At 34.2% G+C, this 27,781-nt stretch overlaps 1 protein-coding gene across 9 annotated transcripts in view; it reads left to right on the top strand.

The window, feature by feature from the left end:
* The first annotated feature begins 484 nt into the window (after positions 1–484).
* Positions 485–27,781, top strand: part of LOC143235838 (arf-GAP with coiled-coil, ANK repeat and PH domain-containing protein 2-like) — a 74,611-nt gene continuing 47,314 nt past the window's right edge. For 3 of the 9 annotated variants that reach the window (XR_013019386.1, XR_013019387.1, XM_076474070.1), the window contains exons 1-3: positions 485–634; positions 6,941–7,096; positions 23,528–23,585. Coding sequence is in view for 4 of the 9 variants with exons in the window: in XM_076474070.1 (XP_076330185.1) it covers positions 7,044–7,096; positions 23,528–23,585 (111 nt within the window). In the remaining 5 variants the exon portion in view is untranslated. Of the gene's footprint in view, positions 635–6,940; positions 7,097–23,201; positions 23,349–23,527; positions 23,586–27,781 lie in introns of those variants that run through there. The other 6 variants (XR_013019384.1, XR_013019383.1, XM_076474072.1 and 3 more) reach the window with 4 other exon arrangements.

Raw genomic sequence — 27,781 nt, forward strand, 5'->3', positions numbered from 1 at the left:
TGTAACTCGTATTTGTTCAACCTAGCCAGTCATCTGGCTCCATAAATGCATAGGTGTGATCAACCAGCATATTATTTAATTTGTTTGCATAGTTCTTAACTAGTTACCTGATGGATGTATTTGAGGGTTCAGTATGAATTTTGATTATTAGTTTTTTGTTGTTGAGGGAGGGTGGGGATGAAGATATTTATGATGGGCCAAAAGCCCTTTGTTGTCTCATAATTCTTTATTATAATTGGCTCGCAATGAAAAACGTTTTTACTGTATTAAATATCATTTGTTTGTTGTAAAGAAAAACTACACAGTGGAATAGGATTCTAGATTTTAGCGATGTAAGTCCTTAAAATTACCACAGTCCCACTGGGAATGTAGCTTTGCGCGAAATTCCAAAACAAACAAACCCACTGGGAGACATTGAAAATTAATTACGGAAAATTAAAAAAAACAATTATAAAAAATATTGCTGTATTTTTGCTTAATTTCTATTGTTGCGAATAGGTGGCGAAACTGTATTAAGGAGGAGTGTGGGGAAAATTTGCGTCTGCGATTATTAATTTGTAAATTTTGTAGTGCAATTTTGCTAATGTTAGGCTTAAGACTTAAAGTTTAGAGGTGTAACACTAATACTAATTAGGTAAGTGTACAGTAACAAGTTTTTCTTGTGTTTTTTCATTGAAAAAGACTGTATTTGGTAATTTTGTATCATTATGAACTTTTACGTTTTATTTTTTCATCGGATAATGACATAATTTTGGAATATGGTTCTGTTGTGCTTTAACTATTACTGTTACTTTTAGTAACACTAGTATTAGTGTTTTATTATTTATATCACTGAGTTACAGTAGTAGTAATATTAGTGTAGTATTAGTAAATACTGGGACTACAACTTACAAGATAAAACTTGTTTTATTAAGTTTATAACAATAAAAGTCCATCTTCAGTCTAAGAACACAAGCTAAGTAATTCGGTAATTAATTGAAAGTTATTAATACTGTTTGTATTATCAACTTTTAAGTATATTTGGACTATTTCTTATATATATGGTATTTTAACTATAATAAGTCATACTCTAATTTATAATTACCTAAAATCATTCATCTACATAAAGAAAAAGTTAAATTACTTAAATTTTCAAGATAAGTTCAACTGAAGACAGACAGTGATAATATAAGACTACTAATTTAAAGATTAAATTGTTTTACTGTTAAATCATAAAAATGGCAAGTTGAAATGTCACTTGGACAATTGAGACAAGTGTTTTTGAGTAAACTGCCAAATTTCAACTGTTAGAAACTGGACACTCCAATTACAATCTACAAATTAAGAAAAACATTACTATTTAATCAACAAGGTGCTAAAACTGCACAAGATCAATTTATCATCAAATAAACATAGTTTACTTAGATAGAAAGAGTTATATGCAGTATGAAACAAAAGTAACAACATTACTGTAGATTATTGCTTAATAAAGGTATTTTGTTGGTATTTTATTATTTGGTTAAATGTTTTTATATTTATGCTGTGGTTTTATTGAGTTGCAGTGTTTGTAAACATGAGATTTAGTTGATGTATAGAGGCTTGTAGAGCAGCTCTTGAGCTATTTTTTCAAATACAGACTTTTAGTTCATAGCTTCATCTCTTTACTGACTTGAGATCTAATTACAGTTTTGGGCTTGGGAAGTCAAGCTCTTTTGATTGATGTATTTGATCATGGTCAAGATCTCAAAGATTAATTTACTTTTAATTCTGTCTAAAAGAATTTCAGTGTGAGGGTAGACTGATATAGATCTTGATGAGTAATAAAACTGAATCAGGCATATACATACCTCACACTTGGTGTTGCTGATGTACTAAAGTATGGATAATAAAAGGGGGGAAAAAGGTCTTGTAGCTTAATTTACTGTAGGCTTACCTAAAAGAATGTTGTCTTTATGACATTTTTAACCACTGGATTATTTTAACATTGTATTAATATTCCTAATCTTATATGCATTGTTTCATATTTTTAAGAAAATTTCAAATTGCAAGTGGTTTCATATCTGACCTGTTTTGAAGTGAATTTTCTAAAAAAATATATTCTTTAGAAATAACCTGTACGTTTCTTATTTAATGATTGTTGTCATTGTTTGTTTTAAAAATACACAGTAATTTTCCAATTTGATCTTCTGCAAATCAGATAATAATTAAATAATGAAAATTTTACTGTTTTCAGTAAGGGTAATAACTTTTTATCAAATATAAAACAGCTTTTTAATAGCTGTTTTCAAACCTGTTTCATTAGTAAATGATCAAACTACTTGATATAGCACTGTAACAAGGTTTCAACAAAGGCATGTTTAAAAACTCAGGAAAAATATTTGAAAATTAAGAAATGCATGATATATCTTCATGAGTTTATAGTTTCTAAGCAAAAATAGTTATTTGGGATAAACAGAAAAGTCGTAAATATTTTTGACTGCAAAAATATTTTTATGTGCACAAAGAAAATATGATCCTCTTTGTTGTGAATTACTCTAAATTAATCTAAAAAAATGAGAATATTGATTCTGAAATATGCAAGTTAAAATTGTTAAAACTTAGATACAATAAATATATAAAAATAACTAAATTTTGTTTCAGACAATTTTATAAAGTGGTGAAAACATATGAAAAACCAGGGGAATTCTCACCTTTAGACTTCTGGCACAGTTATTTAGAATTACTTTTTAATCCCAAACTGTGTAAATGAAGGTGAATCATAAGGCAATACAATTTCATTGTTTAACATTTAGAAACAATGAGTTATTCACTTGTCAGTCACCTGTTGAAACAGTTTTGTGTACACATTTCTATTTATTTTATTTCAGACAATTCTGTATTTTGTGTCCTTAAGTGCTCAGTTTTTAACTGTGCAGTTATTCATATTCTTTGTAACTCACAAAGTAAATGAATAATCATAACTGATTTTATTTATTAGGTAAATAAGTACTTTGCCAGAGTAAACACCTAGGATTTTAACATTCTTCTAGCAACTTATGTTTGAGGAAAGTAATATAAAAATTAAACACACTAAATACTTGTGGAAGTTGGCTAATGTTATCCCTCTTTTTAGGGGGGTGATAAAATTATTCTGGAAATTGTGGGCTTATGGTGGTTTTGAAAGTCTGAAAAAGGGATGATTTTAAGAGTCATTGAACAAAGTTCAAACTTTTGTTGGACAATCAGCATGATTTTACATGGAAAAAGCCTTGCCTTGTTAGGCTTTTGACATTTTTTGAAGAGGTTACTGCATAAATAACTTTGTATAAGAGTATGGGTGTGGATTTGGTTTATCTACAGGGTGGCTCATAAGTCCCTACTCATTCATATGTTGTTATGTTATATTCAATTACGCATGCATTATAAATTTTTTCTTTTTTCAGAGAAATATGGTCGATGTAAGCCCATTTACACTTGAAGAGCATATTGTGCATAATATTATGCAGTGAGAATGAGGGACAACACACAGATACACTGGATACATAAGATATATGGATGGGTAGGGACTTACGGGCCACCCTGTAGATTGGGAAAGCATTTGATAGGGTGGCACATAATAGGCTTTTCAAAAGAGTTACTTTTGTAGGTGTGGGAATAGGCTGGTTCATTGAATAGAAAACTTGCTAGATTGAAGAAAACAGGGTTATAAATGGAATTCAATCAGGTTGGATTCATTTCACAAGTGAGGAACTGTAGGGCCATTGCTCTTTCTAATTTACATCTGTGGCATGTATTAAAGAGTGGTTAATATGTTATTTAAATTTCCTGATGATAAAGTTTTGGGTATTGCTAGATGTGAAGATAATGCTACTACTTTGCAAAAGGACTAGTATTATTTGGTGAGTTTGGCATGTAAATGGCAGATGACTTAATTGTAATAACTACTAGGTAATGCATGTTCAGTATCACGATTTAAATTACAAGTATATTTTTGTTGTAAATAATCTTAATAGTATTAGAGAAGAAAAAAAGATTTTGATGCTCTGGTTGATCAGCTTCTTAAGCTACCCAAGTAATGTTAGTGGTAGGACAAACAGGATTTTAAATTGTATATACAGAAATACTGAATTTAAGTTTAAAGAGGTTATATATAATTGCGTAAAACAGGGTGTTCAGAAAGTCACTGTGCACTTGTATATTTATTAACAGACATGTTTCAATATAGAATATAGGAGGTAAATATGAATGACAATTATAAACAATATTGAAAGTGACCCTCGTTGGCATCAATACAGGCTTGGATCCTTCTTATTTTGTTTCTCAACACCTCTATCAGTGGTTGGCTTGAAATAGACTGAATGAATGCTGTTATCACTGCTTTCAAAACTACACAGTGACTTTCCGAACACCCTGTATATGTCGCAGGGTAGACCACATTTAAAGTACTATGTTTATTGTTTGGTCCTTTACCTTAGAAAGGACACTGAATTGTTAAAGGGTTCATAGAAAAGCTATTAGGGTAGTTCCTGGGAGGGAAAGATTGTGATACAAGGACAGGTAAAATCTTCATATTTGTTTTTCTCTTGGTTAAAAAAAAAAGTTACAAGAAATCTAACTAAGGTGTTTAATATTGTAAAGGGCACTGATAGTGTTGGTGTGCCACCCTTTTTTGTTATAAAATTGGGAAAACTAGGGGATATAAATTTTGGCAAGGTAGGAGTCATCTGTAGCTAAGATAGCTTTAGTTTTTTAAGAGGGTGGTTGGCCTTTGAAATAGGTTACCTTCAGATTAATAGGTTCAGTTAATTTAAGGGAAATATTTATGTTTAGTTGAATGATAATGGTTGGTTTTGAGTGTGCTTGTTAGAGTTTAGTATAATGGATGGGATGGCCAAGATTGATCGACAGGTTCCGTGTTGTCTTTAGATTGTATATATATGTATTGATAAGAAAAAGTCCTTTGATTTATTTGTGATGAATCATAAAAAGCAATAGGGTGAGAGGATATATTTCAACTTTGGCTAGACTTCAATTAAAACAGTTTTATCTTTCCAGAAATGTGATTAATTTATGGAATGTTTCCATAATCAAGTTCTAAATGTTATCTTAAAAGCATTTGAGAACAAACAATTTTTATATAGGGTTGGGTTTAATTATTACCTTTTTTTTTTTTTTGTTGGAGCCTTCAAGGAAAATAAATGGTCTCATGTTGTGTGAAATTGATGTTATTCTTTTTAAGAATTTTGTATTAAAAATAAGAAAACTAATGTTTTATCATAAACTATAACTACTATTTTACATGAACCAATGTTTCTTGTCCTCACGTTTAACAGTATTTTTGGTTATAACACAAAGGAATGGTGAATGAACATTGTTTTTTAACTACATAATTAAATATTGAAACATTGTTACATGCACATTGTATGGTGGCATCTCTCCTCAGAATAGAATTTATAGTACTTGAAGTTCTGCACAATGTATGATGGATAACCAAAGCATTATATGCCTTAAATGTCTGGATGTTTATGGGACAGTGTAAGTTTATCTTGAGACATGGCTCACTGTTCATGTTGTCATTTCTGTTCTTGTCAATGATTTTATCTTCCTACATCAACTTGTTAAGTTCAAGAAGATGAATTCTGCTCTTTTAAAATATGTCTGTGAACAATTTGTTGAAAATATGTGGTATCTGAATGTGAAACTCATTGGTTTGGTCTTCTTTAGTTCAACTGTATCCACAAAAATAAAACAAGCAATGACAAAGATCACAACATACTTATTCAGGTATCTTGAAATTCTATCTAGATTTCTGGATTATGATTCCAGGAGCTCAGAGAGGTATTGCACACAGTTAAACACTTGTTTGTGGTAAATGGCAATGTTAAAATGTGTGGTCCTCATTGTGGAGTACAAGGCCATCATAACAAAGAAAGAACAAATAATTTCTCCTTCAAGTTGTGGAGGATCACAAAAGATGCTTCTCTAACAGCAAAAAACAGAAACAGAAATAGTGCAAAATGGATGAACCATACCAATCATATACTTACATAATGTATGTGCAGTAAAATATTTTAAATAAATTATTTATAATACATAAAATGTTTTGTATCACTTAGTATATACAGTATCATGCCACTGCTGTCCAAAATTTCAACCTGACTGAGAAACCTCTTAATATGATCTAAAATGGGTTATCTTCAATATAGGAGAGTTCATATTTCTGTGATGTTCTTTCACAGTGTGATTGTTTCTCAACATCTAGTTTGAAACCATAGTCATTTTTACAGCTTGTACTAGATTTTTTTTTGAGAATTAACAAAATTAAAGAAGGGTAAAATACAAAGTTTGGTAATTATAAAATTTATACTTTATTAAAATTCTTTCTACCCACTATGTACATTGTGAAAAGTTTTCCCTGTCAAATTGTAAATAGTATCTGACATTACATGATATATCTTGATACTGAAAGTTCTATAAGTTTGTTACAGTTATTCATGTGTTAATTTTATGTATATCTGTTTGTGTGAACACTAATTAAAGCAGAATTGTTTCTTCACACTTTTTATCATATAAGGTACCAGAATAACTAATATGAATGTAATTGACAGTTTTTGAAGTGTTTAACACTCTTACAACTCTTGTGTATAATAATTTTGTTTTATTTTCAAAAATGCTGTTGTGACTATTTGCAACTTTTTTGAACCATATATAATATATATATACTTTTTTATGCATTTAAGGTCATTTAGCATGATGCTTGTTATTGCACAAAATAACTGGAAAGTCCTTTATATAGAATAAGTGGTAATTTTTTATCCATGTATATAATTATACTCCATGAATATTAATATAATGTTAGACTTAAGAAATTTCTTTAAATTATTTTATTTGCAGTTGTTTTTATAACTACATTTTAATCTGTATACAAATGTAACCAAAAAAATGAAGTTATAACTCTAATCACTTTTTTTCTTTATAAAAGTTTCAGGAATGACTGACATAGTGACACTGAAGTTCACTTAGCTGGTCAGCCCAGTTTCTCCACAGTAATTTCTGTTAAAAAGGTACATAAACCAAACTTCAAAATGAAACCTATTGTAGAGCTTGAAGAATGCTTACGCGACTCACCAAAATTCAGGTAATATTAATTACAGCTTATTTCAAGAAAGAATCATCATGGATTGTTAAATGTAGTAAAAAATGTAAATAACTAGTTATCAGCTATTCATGCAGGATAGAGAATTCAGCAATTGCACTAAAATGTTACAAATAAAAAATTTTAATGCTTTTTAATCATGTTTTTACAATTTGCTTAGTTGCTGCTTTATAATTTTCACTACCAATTCTGGCTTTTATGCAATGTTCCAAATTCATTCTTATAAATTAAAAATTTACATAATTGCTTTTAGCATTATGTAAAGCATTTCATGCATGTTTATCTTCATGCTGAAAAATCTTTCCCCTGAATATTTATATTTAGAATTTTTCTAGTAAGTCCACACAATGGTCATTTAATGTCCACTTTACCTTTCTTTCTATACTGTGTCAGTCATTTACAAACTGCTTCAGAATCATGAGAGACTTCCTTCACTTATCCAGAATCCACACCTTTTGTTATGTGAACACTAGGTTCTCTTCTAGTATTTTTTTGTTTAAGTGCTCATTCTTTTTCACTGTTTGATCAATAAAGATGTTTTTCTTATTTGTGTTAGTGCTTTTTGTTGCTCTTTTTTACATTACACATTCTTTTTCTGAATATAACTTTTCAGCTTTTGTGGAGATTGGAATTTTTTTTAGTTGAAAATACTACATCTTTTGAAGAAATTAATTTTTAATTTGAACTTCTGTTGCATTTGAGAATTCTGACCACCTTCACCTTTAGGTAAGGAAATTCCTTTTTGTTTTCATGTTGTTTTTCTTTCAGGAAATCTATTTCCCTGATATTCAGGTCTAGGTAAAACTAATTCTGATTTGTTTACCTTTCATTCTGAACTTGATCCTTCCCTGCCTGAGATGTGGGGATTTTGATAAGGATCTTAAGTTTTCTTTTTTGTAGTAAGACTTTTGGACATGACTTTTTTTTTCTCCCCTTTTCATTCTTTTCAAAATATAATCACATCTTCTACTGTAATTATTTTTATATCTTTTTTGTATTTCATTAAACTTGCAACTTATGTTGTCCATGGTCTGAATCAGTTCTCTTGTTGTTGTTGACTTAATACACTCTTTCATGTGCATTGGCCTTTACTAACCTATTTAGGGTGAATCCTTGTAAAATATCTACCACCTTAATCTTGCATCTTCATCTACAAGTTGTATGGGATTCTTTAAAACAAATGGTATCATGCTTTCCATGGCATATCACATCAATATTAGCATCTGGCAATGTTTTTAATTGAAACTTTATACTTTTCTGTGGTAGCTTATAAGTTGATTCTATATGGGTTACAATCTATGGTATGGGGAAGTTTCTAGTGGTGTAGAAACTTTTTAATTGCTAATGAGAAATCTCATTAAAATGAAATCAAGGTTGTTATTAATAGCTGTGGAATATTTTAAATTTAGAAAAAATTGATTGGGATTGTTTGGAGTTGGATAGTGAGGGAAGAGAGATTTCTTGAAGTGATTCAGGTATTTTTACCAAACAGCAAAGGATTTATTTTTAAAAACTAATAAAGATATGTTTGTAAGCATTAAAACAGGAAGAATGTCAGAGAATGAGAAATATTTTTATAATTAGGTTTCATTTCTTGCTACTTGAACAAAAAAGAAATTCTTAATTTTCAGACAACCAGTTTTGAGGCTATGAGACAAGATTTGACATTGATGAATTGGAATAATGAGTTGAAACTGTTGTGGGGCAGATCTAAAAAATTACTTTTATTTATGCTTAATACATGTTTTTAGTCATTTATACCCTAAAATTCAAAGCAACAAGTTAAGTTCCAAAATTATATCATTACTTCTCTGTACACAGCAGCAATTCCTCATGTGTCTGCCTTTGAGGTTTTACATGCCACTAACCTTGAGTTATTTCCTTCTTAAGACACGTGTTTTGATGTGAATTATGCTGTTGCATGATGTAATCATCATGTGACAAAAGCCTTCCATGAAAGCAACACATTTTCAATGCATAGTGGATCCCCATAAGCACTTGTATTGAAAATTAATCTTATTCTTTTCTTCAGTACTGCCATAAACAGATGTATTTCTGATGTGATATCTTGCATCTTCTCACTGAGCCTGTTTCATTTTTAATAGGTATTATTTTTGATGGAGATAATAAGAGTTGCCATAAACATTTTATACCAGTGAGTCTTACTTCTGTAGAGTGAAATATTCAAGTGAAATATCATTGAGAAAACAAAGAGGACTCACTAAATGGAAATCTTGACTGACTAATCTGTTTTTGATGTTATATATTATCTTAATGGCAAAAAGGGTATGAAATTGGTGTAATATGTAGTTGGCAGTCTTTTGGTAATCATTACAAGTCCTTCACATACAACAGTAATATTTCTTAGTGTAGTATTTTAAAAAAACAAAAACATTTGTCCATAATAGAGGGAGTATTTGTTTTGAATAGTCCATGTGCAAAGTGATTTTCATGTTGAGACTAAAAGTACTTTTCTTCATCACAAAATTTTCAAATTTCACCTGTATAATCTCTAAAACTTCCTGAATACATTTCAAGTGTTTGTTTACAGTAAAACCTTATATGTTGTCTATTATATTTTCTATCCTATTTTTATTTGATTAAATAATACACCAAAGAACATAGAATAATAACATGCAAAAAGGTAGACAATTTCCTCTATCACAGTTTTTCTGGATTTCTTTGGGACAAGAAATCATGCAAGCTAGTCAGGTGTGCTTCTGTCAAACCAAATCTCCCCCCTCAATATACTACTAGTGGAGTTACTACTATCAGTTTTCATTCACTGAAGTGGTGGACAGATGTTATTCTTCTAGAGCAGTGGTTCTTCACCTGGGGGTCATTTGAAGTTTCTTGGAGGGTCAAGGAAGGTTTGAGAATTATTGGGGAAATCACGGAGCAGTTTGTAGTTTTTGTGGCATATGCCTGTAATTGCCCACCAATGAGAAACACGCTGAAGTGCAGCAGTTGAACCTTGTCGAGATGCTTGTTGCACAGCCACCTCTCTAATTTTGAGTAAAAATTTTCATATATTACAACGTTTTGAATTGCCTGTTTTTTTTTAACTATGTAATATTATTACATCAAACTTAAAATTTAAATATCAAAGTTTCCATCATATTTAGTATACTTTTTCATTATATATATATATATACATTATATCAACCCTCACACTGAGTGAATAAGTAGGTTTCGTATGATGTTCAGTAATTCCATTGATTTTACATTTGTGTAGCACTTGTAGCATTTCTCAAGGTCATTTATTTATAACATTTTCAATAAATTAGGATCTTTATATAGTTTTATTTTATTCTACCTTTATGCAAAGTTCGCCATTACAAAAATTATTATAGGGGTCACGGTAATACCCTGGAGAGTCTCAGGGGGTAAGATGATGAAAAAGGTTAAGAACCACTGTTCTAGAGTGTTTGAGTGACCCTGGATTTTTTTCCTAGATGTCTGTAGGAATGAAGCCAGTCTGTGCTGGAACCTACTTCTAATATTGGATCAGATTTAAAGCTTAGATGTCTGGTTAGGTTTTAGACATATTCTGTATGAACAATGCTCTCACTAGCCCTTCCACCTTATTAATGTGGGATTCTAGCTGTAATGTGCAAGTTTGTTTTGGAACTTAACATTTTGTTAAATTGAAAATGTTTTTCCAGTAATACTTGCCTCTTTTTACACTATTCCACTCTTTCTCACCACCAGGAATCGATGCTAAAGACTGAGTATTGGGTCAGTCTCATAGAATTAACAATATTATCTGAATATTGGCACATAATTTCCTGGATAGAGGGCACACTGACATAGGTGGAGAGTGTTATGAGATAAATATTGCCAAGGGCAATTAAATAGGGAATAACAGACTAGCAGTTGAGAAAAAATCAGACCAACAATGGGCAAGTGGTAAAGAAACTCTTAAATCAAGTAATAGCTCTAGTATGAGGAGATGTAAGTGTTATTGGATATACATTTTCAATTTAAGAAAATGTTAACATTGAATCACATGCTTGGCATGAATAGGAACCCTCTCAGTAGTGTTATTGATGGAAGATCTTAGCATAGTGTTATAAGTTACTTATGCTATTGAGACATTTTTATTTTTATTAGTATTGAGCTAGTCGATTTATTTTTATGTATTTCTAGACATAATTATTAAAAGTCAACAGATAATTATCCCTTTATAGTTAGGACTCACTTGGAATGTTATGTAAAAGTTTGGTCACTTTATCTTTGAAAAGTATTTAAAAGACTTCTGAAATGCTTCCAGGGATGGAAGGATTATCTTATAGTTAGAGGTTAAGATCTTTCTTGAGAAAGGATGAACAAGAGGTAATAAAATTGATGTTTACAAAATTATCTGAGAACTCAGTATATATATTAAAAATCTCTGATTTCTTTGTCTATATTCTAAAAATAAGAGGAATAGAGAATATAAATTTAAGGTTGAGAAAGAAAGCTAGATTGCAGTTAAGCCTGTTTCATGTTTTGAACAGTGTGGTCAGCTTATGGATAAATTGTTATCAGTTGTAGGAGGTGGCACTCTCCATGAATTTAAAAGGTGAATTCCTGATACAATATCTTACCTCCATTCACAGAAATCTTTCTTATTTAGTATAACCCTCTATCAGTGCAAATTTTCACTCACCACTAGCTTTCTAACTCCCACTTTTACTGCAATTTATATCTAAGTTATCGTGCAGCAATCATCTCCAGTTGGAGTGTGACACTACCCTCATCCCAGTTAGTGCCCTCTAACAATGCAATTGTTAATTACTTTTTATTGGCAGTCTAAGATGTCTTTGTTTTTATTTTCATTATATTTTTATTCAGTGCATTTTTTATTTTCATCTCAATATTTTTTGATGAATTTGAGTATATACTTTATAAGTATGCACTCGAAGTTTCAAGTAGTTACAACTGCCATTGCTGTTTTGGCACCTGCAGATATACCAACCATGTCTTTAGAGCTGGTCCCACAGTTATTGGCCAATGACATGACAATTATGATCTATGGAGAATTGTCTAATTTCTTGCAATATTCACCACTATCTAAGGGGTATTCTATCATACCAGTACCTGGTGTGTCTGTAAGGGAAAATGTAAATTTGGACAGTTTTTCGTTTCCTCTCCTGAATATGCTTCTCAACTGTAGGTCATGTCAGGGAAGCTTGCCCTGGCCATCTCCTTCCTTTTTACACTTGATTAATTAGGTTTGTCTGTTGTTTTTTTTATCATTCTACTTGTACTGTCCATGGGAGTAATCTTTGGGTCAATATCTGTTTTTTTTCTTATTCACTGGATATTGGGAGCTCATGCTTGTTGTTTTGGAGAACAGTTGCAATTTGGGATCAGTAAGCCTTGTCCCCTTCATAAATTGAGTGATCATGCTCTTGGATTTAATTCTGCCAACTACCCATAATTGGTTTCCTAATGTTTGGAATCTCTTATTACTTTGTGGGTTTCAGACCCTAATAATGGCTTCTCATTTGTCATATCCACATGTTCCTGTCTCAGTGACTTACCCCCACCTTCTGCCATTTTGCCAGTCCTGACTTTTCATCTGCATTGTGCAATAATTTAACTGGCTGTTACTGTCTTTAGGGCATTCAACCTTAGTGATTTGGTACTCTTGTCATGTCCAGTGGAGCCAAACTCTTCCACTTTGCTCATGTCTGAAGATAATTTTAGTCAAGTTATGGGTTTTGAAGGTTGTTCTGTAGCTCTGATACTCCTATTTCCTGTTGTTTTCCCACATTCTTTCCTCATCTGATTTTGTTCCCTCTTTGTAGGATCTTATTTCCTGGCAGAGTTTGTCCGAGGCAGTTCAGAATTTAATTCTCAAGGGTACCACCAGATGAGATCTTTCTTATTTAGAGTTTTCTTCCAATAAGACAGGATATTAGTGTCCAGTGATCAGTTTATTGTGTTTGAATCTTTCTTCTCATTAGCATGTTCACCATGGAGTTGCACTTAACTTTTTATAAGGTTTTCATTCCAGACCTATTGATGACAAAGGTTAATATGTTGGATGAATATTGCCATGTTCTCATCTACCTCACATATTAATCATTTCTTTGTTTTATTTATCACAGGTGTGTTTTTCAGTTTGAGGCACTTCTACTTGGCTTGACTTCAACTCCGTATGTGTTCTGCAAGCCAAGTTGTTTGGTCATTCACTCAATTGTTTCATTCCTGGGTCCTCCATTTTCACCAACACATGGTCATCTAACTCCTGCTAGCATCCTCATGGACCAATTCTGCCCTCTATACTCATATTTTTCATTTTAAAGTTGTCAGGGTCAGTTGGCTCATCAAGATGGAGAAGTCTCTACTTGGCTTGACTTCAACTCCCTATGTGTTCTGCAAGCCAAGTTGTCTGGTCATTCACTCAATTGTTTCATTCCTGGGTCCTCCATTTTCACCAACACATGGTCATCTAACTCCTGCTAGCATCCTCATGGACCAATTCTGCCCTCTATACTCATATTTTTCATTTTAAAGTTGTCAGGGTCATTTGGCTCATCAAGATGGAGAAGTCATTCCACATACCAAACAGGTTTCTGTTTCAACTTGGTGTGTTTTTCAATTCACTTCTCATTTGAGCACTGCCTTCTTCACTTTGGTGAGGGATATGGAATGTTTTGTTTGCAAGGTCTCCTCCTCACCCTCTCTTACTGTACAAGAGGTTCTATCTCTTTTGGGGATGTGGACTTCTCTTAAAGCCCTCATTCCTCTTGAGTGTGCACTCAAGCACCATCTTCAAGGAGCTTTGTTCAGGAATCTTGGATGGTTCTCTTACCCTTCCATCTCCATTACTGACAGACTTTGCCTGCTGGCTGGATTAAGCAAATGCTACAATGGAGATTCCTCTACATTTGCATCAACTGGATTATAACTTTTTTACCCCCTCGGTGTGGATTCCTGTACTTGGTGAGGGGACCTCCCAGGGAAGGTTCTGTTCGGTCTGGATACCTTCTCTGGGATCTAAACATCCACCCACGTGTTTGCCGTGCATGGCGACCCGTGAAGGGGAGGAGAGGATCCTGGTGGTTGAGGGGTCCAACCCTAACACACCACTTTGGCCTTGAATTCCTGTAGACGGGCAGCCTTCGAGTGGCCCCCCATGGGTCAATCGGCTGGTCCACTTGGGCTAGAGTCAACCAAGTACCAGTGTTGGAAGTTCTCAACGGGTGTTGCGGACATTGTGCCTGATGCTGGTGTTTGGGTATAGTGCACACGAAACCCTGGTGTTGCTGCATTGACCTTGCGTGACATTGTAGTATGTCCCCTCATAGGGCTCCATGGTGGGTGGGGTCAGTGGGTACCGAAATTTTTCTTTTTTCCTATGGATCCTCCTTCAAAAAATTTAAATAAAATAGTGAAAAAACAGTCAATGGGTAAGCGACCATGTCTTGAAGACTCTGAACAGCAATCTTCAACATCTGTAACACACGTACCTCATTTTCTTATATTACATTCTCTTTTGGAAAAACCTTTAGGGCAATTGTCCCATTTTTTATTCAGAAGGGACTAGGGGACTTGCTGGCTCTCCAAAGTCAGTAAAGAAGCTTTGATCTGGAGACATATTGGTTGAAACATCCACATCCCAACACAGTGAACTCCTCTTGAATTCAAAGGCAATAGGGGATATACCAATTGAGGTTACCCCTCATGCAACCTTGAATTCATCACGAGGAGTTATTGTTGAGAGGGATTTGAAGAACATCCCCAAGTCGGAGATTCTCGTTGGTCTCTCCACTCATGGAATTTCTGCAGTGAGGAGCATCTCCACTCGCAAAGATGGAGTTACACTGCCAACAAATACCCTCGTTTTGACATTTACTTCATCACGTGCACCTGCCACCATCAAGGCAGGTTATCTAATTTGCAGGGTACGACCATACATTCCGAACCCTCTCTGATGTTTCCAATGTCAGAGATTTGGCCACTCAAAGACATCATGTCGTGGTTCCCTAACATGTGCTCATTGTGGTGGCAAGGACCACGATGCCTATGTGTGTGACATGGACCCACATTACGTCAACTGCAATGGTGCTCACCCTTCCTACTTTCATTCTTGCCCAAAATGGTTGGAGGAAAAAGAGGTGCAGTATTTGAAAACGACTCAAAACATTAGTTATCCTGAGGCTCGGAAATTGCTGCCCGCCACTCCATCTCGGACATATGCTGCTGCACTTTATTCCACAACTACAGTGGGAGTGCAGACAGATCTCTCTGTGCCTCCACGAGAATCGTTTTCAAAACAAATGAAAAGCCTTTTGACCTCCATGGTTAAAAAGGTTGATGAATCGACTTCCACACCCATCTTTGTTCCTCCCATATGTTCCAACAAACCTCAAGATCTACATCCTTCAGTTTCAAATACAGGCATTTCTTCTGATACATCTTTTTTCTCCCACCCCAAGAGGCAAAACAATTATTCGTTTGCATCCTCAGTCACTGGAATCCCCTTCCAATAACAAAGACTTGCCCACTCGACCCAGGGCAAAATCCATGGAGGTTGATAGACCTCCTCCGACTAAGGACAGTAAGGAAAAAAGACGTGGTCATAAACAGAAGGGTTCTCCAGCCACTTCATCCACCCGTCAATAACAATGGCCACCTTGATACAATGGAACTGTCGAGGTTTACGTTCTAATCTGGATGATATCAAAACACTGATTGCTTCCTACCATCCTGTTTGTCTTTCCTTACAAGAAACATTTCTCAAACCTGCTGATACAGTCGCCATTCGGCAGTTTTCTCTGTACAGAAATGACAGGCTGTGTGATGGACGAGTACATGGAGGGGTGGCACTATTGGTTGATCAGCATGTGCCCACCCTGTCTTTGTCACTCAACACACCCTTGGAGGCCGTAGCCATCCGTGTTTCCTTGGGTCATACCATCACTGTTTGTTCTCTCTACCTGTCCCCTGGAGAGACATATGGTTAATCAGACATTGATGCTCTCGTTGAACAGTTGCCGTCTCCCTTTCTAATCCTGGGGGACTTTAATGGACATCATCCCCTCTGGGGAAGTGCTGTTATTGATAGGAGGGGTTGCTCTGTAGAGCATATGCTCTCTGACCACAATCTTTCTCTTTTCAATACTGGCTCTTCCACTTATTTTCATGAACCTAGTTAGTCCTTTACCGCTATTCATCTCTCAGTTTGCTCCCCTTCATTATTCTCCCATTTTTCATGGAGGGTTGACAGTAATCCACTAGGCAGTGATAATTTTCCTATACTTTTGAGAGAGAATGGCCGTGGTCGATGCCACCCTACCCACGTGCCCTGGTGGAAGCTGGATCAGGCAGACTGGTCCACTTTCACTGCTCTCGCAGAACTTGATCCTGCCATCATGAATCAGCCATCAATAGACTACTGTGTGGCAGCGGTAACTGGCTGTATTATACAAGCAGCTGCTCAGTGTATTCCTAAAACCTCGACACGTTTTCCATGATATCCTCGTCCGTGGTGGAATCCTGCTTGCCACTTAGCACGGAAGGCTCAAAAACGCTCCTTGGAAACTTTTTGTAGATATCCCACACTTTCAAACCTCATTGCATTCCTACGGGCCCATGCACATGCTAGGTGTTTTGCCAGGTATCTAGCACTTCTGCTTGTTCCTCCACCTCTTTCCATCAACTGACTGTCTCTTTGACTATAATTGTCCCTTTACACTGGTGGAACTGAAAATGGCCCTTCATCGGTCTGGAAGTACATCTGTTGGACCTGATGATGTGCACTATGACATGCTGCACCATCTATCTCCTGCTTCTCCTGATGTCCTTCTAATTGTCTTTAACCGGATCTGGCAGGAGAATGTTTTTCCTAATGCCTGGCACCAGGCTATTATTTTACCTTTCTCTAAGCCAGGGAAAGATCCCAAGATTCCTTCAAACTACCGTCCAATTGCTTTGACGAGCTGTCTCTGTAAGACCTTAGAAAGGATGGTTAATGCTCGTCTGGTTTGGTTCCTCGAATCAAACAACCTCCTCTCGCCCACCCAGTGTGGGTTCCAACGACAGCACTCCACCACAGACCACCTAATTCGACTTGAAACATCAATCAGAGAGGCCTTTCTCAAACGCCAACATCTTGTATCAATATTCTTTGACATTGAGAAGGCTTATGACACAACATGGAGGTATGGCGTTTTGCGAGACCTCCATACATAAGGGTTACGTGGCCATTTACCCATGTTTATTAAACATTTTTTAATGGACAGGAGATTCCAAGTTCGTGTGGGTTCGACACTTTCCCCGTTCTTTTGTACAGGAACTTGGAGTCTCTCAGGGCTGTATTTTGAGTGTCACACTTTTCAGTATAAAGATAAATGCCATCACTGAACAACTCCCTCTCACTATTACGAATGGGCTGTATGTCGACGACTTTCACATCTCTTGTCAGTCGTCGAACATGAGATATATTGAGCGGCAACTACAAACTGCCCTCATTTGTGTACTGAAGTGGACTATGGCGAATGGCTTTAATTTCTCTCTCTCTAAAACAGTATGCATGCACATTTACCGCCAACAGAGTGTTCACCCTGATCCTGAACTTCATATCGGTGAAGTTTCGCTGCCAGTGGTCCCTGAGACCAAGTTCTTGGGGCTTATCTTTGACCATAAGCTGACCTTTATACCACACTTAAAGCAGCTTCAGGTCAAATGCACGAGAGCACTGAACATCCTCCGTGTCCTCTCTTCTACCAGTTGGGGAGCTGATCGATGTTAAGTGTTAAAGGTATATCGTGCTCTTATTCAATCAAAACTCGACTATGGATCAATGGTCTATGGCTTTGCCAAACCCTTGGCCTTAAAGATGCTGGACCCCATTCATCACCAAGGACTTCAACTCTGCACTGGGGCTTTCCATACCTCTCCAGTTCAAAGCTTATACATTGAATCTCATGAACCTTCTCTGCACCTTCACCGTTTGGAACTATCTTTACAATATTCTTTGAAACTTTGTTCCTTAACAAAGCATCCCACCTGGGGATGTGTTTCCTTCCTCAGTGGGCCATACTTTTTCAGAACAGACGATCTGCCATTGCTCCGTTTGGCCTTCGAATCCAGGCGAAATTGGATGAATTGGGTCTGTTCTTGGATAACATTGCAGATTCCACAGGTCAGCCCATCCCACCATGTCTTCTTACAGCCCCTAAATGTGACCTTTCTTTTAGTCATCTGAAAAAGGCAGATACTCCAGATTGGAAGTACCATCTTTTATTTAATGAACATCTTCCAAACAATCATTCCATTTCCATTTATACAGATGGTTCCAAATCAAGTAATTTAGTGGGCTTTGCTATGGTTTGCTGCAGTTCAGTAGTTGCGCAGAGAATCTCCTCTACAGCTTCTGTGTTCACTGCTGAACTGTATGCCATATTTCTTGCCCTGGATCATATTGCAGCTGAGCAGTACTCCAACTGCACTATTTATACTGACTCGCTTAGTTCTATACTGGCCCTGGAATCATTACACGTTGGCTCACACCCTGTTCTCGCTGATATTCAAAACCGTCTGGCCCATTTCTCATTAACAGCTACTTCTATCCAGTTTTTCTGGATACCAGGCTATGTTGGTATTCGCGGGAACGAGCTTGCAGACACGGCAGCTAAATCTATCTGCTCCGACTCTATCACCACTGTGCCTATTCCGTACATGGACTATGGTCTTGTATTCAAGGCTTGGCTCCGTGCCAGCTGGCAGTCCACTTGGAGTGAGCAATGCGACAACAAGCTTTTTCAAATAAAACCCTATATTGGGCTTTGGCCATCTAGCTTCCGTAGAGTTCGGAAGGAGGAAGTTGTTCTAACTAGACTACGCATTGGTCACAGTTTTTTAACTCATCATTTTCTTTTATCTGGAACTGATGCACCAATGTGTAGTTTGTGTAACACTCAAATCACTATCAGCCACACTTTACTTTCTTGCCATCGTTACAATTTTCAACAAAAGCAATATTTTAAACATGTTTTTCCCAAGGTTTATCTGTAACATTGGACAGTGTTATTGGTGATGGTGACACTGTCCACCTTGATAAAGTTTTTAGTTTTTTAATGGCCATTAATCTTTTTGATCTCATTTAAGTGTTGCATATTTATTCATTACACCTTTTTAATTGTGGTTCCTTTTTTACAGTTTCATTCTCTCTGGTTCAATTTGACATTGGAAAATGGCCAGAACATTAAATAACTCGACACCAGGACTGGAAAAGCCAACTTCAGGTGACTGACGCTGCTGTTTGAACTACTCCTTAGTCGTCCTGGCGAGTTGTTATTACACTTTTGCTGCATGTCATTTAACACTTTTACTACTTTACCTTTTAATACTGGCCATAATGACACATAACCCGGAACCAGGACTGGAAAGGCCAACTTCAGGTTATTGACGGTGGTTCTTATACTTACCTGTTAGTCTTCCTGGCGGGTTATGATCATTACCATTCTGCTACAGGACGTCCTTTACAACTTTGTAGACTGGATGTCAACTTTTAATTTTATGCCATTTTTTGTTTTAATTGCTGTTTTGTTTTTACCTTCATTTACTTTTACAAATTTTCCTCCATTTACTTCTACTTTTATCTTTTTACTGGACATTTGGCTACTCATCATTACAATTTTGCTATGTGTCCTTTAAAACTTCTATTATTTTACATTTTGATAATGGCTGCTATGACACATAACCCAGAACCAGGACTGGAAAGGCCAACTTCAGGTGATTGATGGTGGTTCTTGAACTTACCTGTTAGTCTTCCTGGCAGATTATGATCATTACCATTTTGCTAGAGTAAGTACTTTACAACTTCTTTTACTCTGCTTTCTCTCTTAACATTGTAGACTAGGTGTCAACATTGGTTTTATCCTTTTCTGTTTTTCAATGATGTTTTGTTTATCTTCATTTTTTTTTATGTATTTTACTACATTTACTTTATTTTTACCTTTTAACCGGAGGTTTGGCGCAGATAGCCTAGCTGCTTTGTGCCATAAAACACTAAATCAATCAATCAATCAACTTTTTTACTGATGCTTCTCTTTCCAGTTTGGGATCATATCTCCATTGTCAGGAGGTTTTGGGATGGTGGGATGGTTTTCAAATTTTGCTGGTGTGTCATTTTCAGGGTGCCATGAATCTGGTTGCAGATCATTTATTCCAATGTTGGAGAAATATTTGGATTTTATTGTTTTTCAGGAGTTGTATACTCATTTATTTGGATGCATTTGCATTTCTTCTCAATAAAACTTTTCCACATTTGGCTGCCTGCTCCTTCAGGCAGATTAAGTGGATGCTCTCAGCCAGAATTGGACTGATTGTTACATACATACTTATCCTCCTATTCAGTTTTTCCTTATGTTCTTTCAATAGTTCTGACCACTCCTTGTTGAGTTCTGTTTGTGGCATCATATTGGCTGTCTGAGATGTGGTTTCCAATTTTACAGTGGCTGTAAGTGTTACCATCCATTCCTCTCACTTTCTTTTCCATGCTCCTTCACCAGTATTACTCCAGTGTGTTTTGTTTACCTACCCATACTCCATGACTTTTGTCTCTTCCCTTGCAATATGGCCCAGATTTTCCAGACTTGTTGCCTCTTTGATTTCCCATACAGTTAAACCACCATCATTGGCAGTTTATCAGCATAAGTGGGCTACTTCTCTTTGTCTACACTGTGGGGTTACCATTCTTCTCAACCTACCATTTATCATTTGTTGTCCTTTACTACTTGGCTTTATGACAAGAACCTATCAATCACCTCTGTTTTGGGTTATAGGGTGATTTGTCATTGAGCTTTTGGTTTACTGAATTTGTTTCTGTGCTCCAATCTCTGGTCCTATCTATGTTGCGTCATTCATTCTTCATTGCTCATTTTCCCTGTCCTGCTTCTTTTCCAAATTGGAATATCATTTTGTCCTTAACACTCTTATTTGTGCTTCATTTTAACATTGTCATTTTGCTCGTTACATCATTTTTCATTGAAATCCTTGTTCATATTGTGATTGATGTTGTTCTGATGTTTTTGCAATAATTGTTAGCCATATTTCCCTTCCCTTCCCTCCAACTTTCAACTTTATGAATGTTCATGTCCTGATCACTTCCTTTGCCTGGTCAAAATCCTCAGTGGTATATGTTAAGATTCCTTTGTGGTGTTTTAATTAGTTATTCCTCATGAATGTTCATACCTACATATTCTTTTTGACTTAGCTAGAAAGCTTCATATTCAAAAATTCACAAATGTTATTCATGGTTGTTCTGGTAAGGTTCACTTTTTTATCTCTATACTTTCCATTTGTTTTGTGTAATAATAATTTTTCTAGTTAATTTTTTTTTTCTCTTCCTCTTGAAATTCCTCCATTCTTCAATGTGGATATGGCTAGAATACAGACATGATATCTGTATTGTTTACATTAAGCATAAATTCAAATAAGTACTTACAAAACAGGTGTATTCCCTCTCTTCATTCCTTTAGTGTCTTTAAAAAGTGACTCTTGCAGCTGTGAGTTACCAGAATAGACCTAACTATGCATGTAAGTACAGCTACAAACTGCTGAAAGTTGAAGAAAGTCTCATGAATTATGAGGGAGCTTGTTATTGAGTGATGTATCACAAGGGTTTTGGAAAAAACCTAGTTGATGACCATTTGATGGAGCAGCTAAACATCATTCTTGAGATTTATTCTTTTAGTAATGAATTATATTTGAAAGCATGGAATTGAAAAAATATTTTTGAAAGAAGACGAAAGGTGGAAGACTTTTGAAATGTTCTCTATTCTTGGGTCTCCACAACAGGCAGTTACCATCCATTCTACAGTTTCATCATGAGAAAATACTGTTACATTAAAATACTTATGTTGTTTGAACTTTGTTTTGAAGTTATTCTATGACATACTTAAAAAGTGTCTGTTGATAGGAATTTTTTATACGTTATTGTGCTATAATTATTTTATTGTTAAGAAGTCGTTGACAGTTTGTTTTTCAGATTTTTCACTCAACTGAAATGTTTTTAAAGTTTTGGCTAAGGAATTGTTTTATTGTTTGTTTCTTTTTTACACTATTAGAATAGTTTATTGTGAAATCTACTTACTGCTGTAAAATTATAACATTGAATGTTTTAGCATTATTGTTTTAATAGATGTTTAATACACTAATATTGCATATTTTAGTATAGGCTTCATTTTCAAATTGTTTTGGAGTTTGTTGATCTATGAAGCATCACAATATTTTTGTTAATGAAAGTTTTGAATTGTTCTTTCCTCTGCTGGTTTTTATTTTTTGTTCAATGAAACTTTGAAAAATCAAAATTTGATGGAAAAGAAGTTTCTTCATTATGCTTTCATATTTTACATCCATGAAACTGGCTGACAACTTTCCTGGATCACCAGTTTGTATGTAAACACAGAAGAAACTAGTGTCAACAATAACAGTGAATTGCAATAACTATGACACTTTACAGACATAATAATTTTAATTTTACAGGGGCTAAAGTCCTTGTTTCAACTTTAACATTCTCAATAGGATATTGCCTGAAGAATCATAAATAAGTTTCTAGCAGTATGTATTTCACATTATATCAGAAGTCAAAGTTTTACTGAACAAAAAATAAATTGATAGACAGCAAAGAACTTTCATTAGCTTTACATATTTTAGTGTAGGCTTTGTTTACATATTATTTTGAAGTTTGTTGATCTTTGGTACATCAGAATATCTATTTTGTTAGTGAAAGTTTTGAATTGTTTTTGCTCTGTATGTTTTTATTTTTTTCCATTAAACTTTAATTTCTGATATAATTTTAAATACATATTGCTAGAAACTTATGATTTTTCAGTCAATATCCTGTTGAGAATATTAAAGCTGAAACAAGGGCTTTAACCCCTGTAAAATTAAAATTATTATGTCTGTAAAGTGTCATAGTTATTGCAATTCACTGTGATTGTTGACACTAGTTTCTTCTGTGTTTACATACAGACAAATTATTTTGGCAAGCTGCCAGCCAGTTTTGTGGTTATGAAGCCTGAAAGCTTTTAATTTGAGTATAGGACACTGTTTCTTGCACTTAAATGATGGGTTAAAGTCACTTTAAATTTTACCATATAAAAGTACTTGTCTAAGTAATGCTTGACATTAACCCCTGTTTTTTGAATGCTTCATTTTTTAAACTGTTTGAAATCATTTGCTATTTCAGCTTCATAAGGGTACCAATAGCTGATGGACTTGGCCATATGTGGTACATCCTGTACATTTGTTTTATGTATAAAAGCTTGTATATTTTATTACATTGGAACTTATAATCTCTTTTAAGGCTTTTTTTTTTTTATAACTGTGTGATCGTGGGTACATGATGTCATAATCTTAATTATTAATGAAAAGGTGAATTGTTTTTATAAAACCAATCGTATTTCATAGGGCTGCTGTAGAAGAAAGTGAAGAACTAACTGAACAGCTTGAAGCAAAGTTAGAAAAGGTAGTTTATTTGTTTAAGAGAAAGAATATAGAGCTGTTTTCATGTGTCTAAAATCCTGACATGAAAGATTTTCTTTATTTTTAATAACATATTACTGGTTTGGAGTGAAATATAGATTTATGAAATAACCGATAAACGTGCAAGATTTATATTTAGAGTTAAGTGCTCTACATTTTATTGAGACAGAAGAAATGAGTGTAAAAGTCCATTCAAAGCAGTTATATTTCATGCTGCAGTAAGTATTTTGTAAGATATGGATGACTAAGAATGACTTGAAGAACAGCAGTAAAGATACTGTACAGTCATTGTAGGTTTCTCAAATCTCTTGATGTAAGTCTACTTACTGGTTCATTTTTTAAACAGTAAGTACAGGGTTTCTTGGGTTTTGTGCTTTATGCTGTTTATGCCTCTCTGCTATAAGTTATTGGTATACAATATTTTATTTCTTATTTGGCATTCCTTAGGAAGTTATAACTTTTAACAGATTCTTATATTAAATGTTCATCTAATTTTTCCAGTACTTTGTAGATAAGATGTACACTTCATAACATTTTTAGCATTTACTGGTACTTTATAATCCAATTGTATGCTTTTTATCACTGTTAGTGTTTACCAGTAACTTATAGATCTCACTGTTAGCATTTACCAGCAACTTATAGATCTTACTGTTAGCATTTACCAGCAACTTATAGATCTTACTGTTAGTGTTTACCACTAACTTATAGATCTCACTGTTAGCATTTACCAGCAACTTATAGATTTCACTGTTAGTGTTTACCAGTAACTTATAGATTTCACTGTTAGTGTTTACCAGTAACTTATAGATTTCACTGTTAGTGTTTACCAGTAACTTATAGATTTCACTGTTAGTGTTTACCAGTAACTTATAGATTTCACTGTTAGTGTTTACCAGTAACTTATAGATTTCACTGTTAGTGTTTACCAGTAACTTATAGATCTTACTGTTAGCTTTTACCAGTAACTTAAAGATTTCACTGTTAGCTTTTACCAGTAACTTATAGATTTCACTGTTAGTGTTTACCAGTAACTTATAGATTTCACTGTTAGTGTTTACCAGTAACTTATAGATTTCACTGTTAGTGTTTACCAGTAACTTATAGATCTTACTGTTAGCTTTTACCAGTAACTTATAGATTTCACTGTTAGTGTTTACCAGTAACTTATAGATTTCACTGTTAGTGTTTACCAGTAACTTATAGATTTCACTGTTAGTGTTTACCAGTAACTTATAGATTTCACTGTTAGCATTTACCAGTACGTTTAGATCAGATGTGTGTGCTCAGTAATATTTCAAACATTACCATTACTTCATACATCAGACATATGCTTAGTTACCAGTTCCTATATTTCCTGTAATTTATATTTTAGTCCAGATTCCTTCAATCTTGAAAATTAGTTTAAATTATTGTATTTTTGCTCTCTTTGTTTTCCTATATATTCCTAAACTTGGAAGATTGTTTTCCTGTAAAATTGCCCATTTTGTGTCATAAAGAATGCTTCAAAAAATGATACAAGTATAAGTATTTCAGATAACAGAAGCTAGCATATCAGTAGTTCAAGCTCATCTCCATTATTTAACAAATATTGTATAGCACTAACAAAACATGGTACTTACAGTACCAGGTAGCATGCAGAACTGAATGCATGCAGATTTGAAAGTGTGTAACACCAATCTGAGCACATGTATATAAAGTCAGTGTGCATCATTGCATAATTTGGTTGTTTATATCAGTCAATATCACAACAGTTTATGTGCATCATGAAATGCTAATTCATAAAAATATATAGTTCAGTTAATATTTGAAATAAAAACTTTTTTTTAGAAGTCTGTTTTTGCTTTTAGAAAAACTGTGATGTTAGATTAGCTGGCTTAGTTCAACAGATTATGACTTTTCTGGCCTGGTTATACTGTGTTTATGGATCTGGCTGTCTGTGTTTTTATTGTTGTGAGACAGATATATAAATTAAGCATTGTATTAAGGTTTATACTGACTGAGACTAAGACACAAAGTTATATAAATATTTTGTCCATAAAACCATGTACAATGCTTGTTCAGATTTATTTGCATGCCTGCAAAGACATGAAGATGGCATTGGCATTATTTCTTAGCCCTGACTGACTTTAGTACATGAAAACAACTGACTCTGAACTTGGTATTTACACAAAAATACAATTTGTTATGACTTCAGTATCCATGTGTAATGTGTTATTTTGAAAGTAAAATTTGATTCTGTTTTTGAGGACTGCAATCAAGATGTTTATGTTGCAATATACTCCATTGCATCAGTTTAAGATATGTTCACATCATGACAACACATACATTGCCGATGCACGGGTAATAATTGACTTGAGTGTTGTTGATCAAAATCACATGATTAGTTTGTAATTAGCACAAAATCCAACTTTTAAGAGAATTCACAGTGTGGTAAAAAAACAAAAAAAAAAACAGTGGCAATGGGAGACAATGTCTGTTGTGATGACCATAGTTTACAGGCCAGTCATGTTCCAGAATGTAGATTTTTATTTAAATATTATTCAGAAACTAAAACATACTGCAAGACAGTCCTTTGCTACATACAATGCTTGCTCTGAAGTACAGGAGAAAATAATATGGAAAGAGAATGAAATAAGAGAGAGTATAGATAAGAATAATAACAGAAAGAGAGGTGAGATCAACTGATAAATGAGAGGAAAACATCAGATCAAAAAGAGCACTTGGAAGCCCAGGAAGCAAAGCAAAAGACAGAGATGAATACAGCAGATACCCTAGTCAAAGAAGCCATTGCCAGAATAGGATCTGTAGTGATGAGAGAGAGTTTTTAAGATGAGTTGTCTCTAGCTCATGCTTGGTGAAGCAAGAAAGAAGCTTCTAAAGAGGAATTAGCATTGTACAGAAAGACACATGGTATAAATTCACAGAGAAATAAATTACTATGTAATGATCTTTGTAAACCAGAAGAGGGATCTTCTACTTGTAGTCATATCTTACCAAGAGAAGTCAAATAAGATATCTAATAAACCCTCTAGTTCTCACCAAAGTTTATTATATTCTTCACAGAAATCAAAGACATCATCTGATAAATTATCTAATTCAACATCTTCTGAAAAGAAACTGAAGAAAATACAATAATTATGAGTCTCTTAATAGTGGTATATCTTCCAAGAAAGGAAAAAGAAATAAAGTTCAGCTTCTATAATCAAGCTGACTTTTAAACTTCTTATGTAGCAGTGTAAAGTAAAACTATCACTGCCTTCTTATTTTATAACATTGTACTCGATCATAGTTGTACCTTAGTTTAAAGATATGATCAGAGTATTATAATGATAGTCAGTTCTTTTCAGCATACTTTTTATACCACTAAAAAGCTCTTATCTCTTGTATTTTGACTGATATTGGTAAGTAAATTGACAATTATTTTGAACTTTGATTTTAAGAACCAACTTGAATGCTAAGTGTAACATCTTTAATCATATCATGGTATGTTAAAAATATTTGTGAATTTGAAATACTACTATTTATTGCATACTATGTAAAGTTACTGCACTTAAGGAATATCAGTATTATGCTTATAGTATATTATTTTGTGTTAATTTATATTCAGTGTCATACCAGAAAAGATTCCTTTTTTATTATTTCATAACATAAAGCATTTTTTTTTAAGGAAAAGTTAAAGTTGTTTCATTAAAGTAGAAATGTGCAAATCATTTTATGTTATAAAATTATTTTGATCCACCTGATTTTTTTGTAAAAGGCTGTAATGGGATGGTAGAGGCCTGTTTCATTGATGCTAAGCATACTGTTGCTTATGTTATTTCTATGTACATGTATGCACACATAATCAGAGACTGGTTTTCTAACATTTCCAACTGCAATATCATATATGCCAAAACTACCAATAATTTAAGCCATTTTCCTTCAAAAATTCCTATGTTTCATAAACATTTCCTGTATTTTTGGCTTTTAAAAGTTACTGCAAAGCAGTTGGTAATATATTTAGCATCTAGTGGTATTTCTATGTCCCATAATATTTAATTATTAATAAATTCTGACTAAATATTCTGGCATAGTAATTTGATAACTACAAGATAGTTGTTTATTATCTTGTACATTTATGAACATAGGTGCTGTGAAGATTGTATTATTTGTATCTGTTGTTTCTTTGCACATAACTGT

The sequence above is a fragment of the Tachypleus tridentatus genome, chromosome 12 (genome assembly GCF_004210375.1).
Source record: "Tachypleus tridentatus isolate NWPU-2018 chromosome 12, ASM421037v1, whole genome shotgun sequence".
Lineage (NCBI taxonomy): Eukaryota > Metazoa > Arthropoda > Merostomata > Xiphosura > Limulidae > Tachypleus > Tachypleus tridentatus.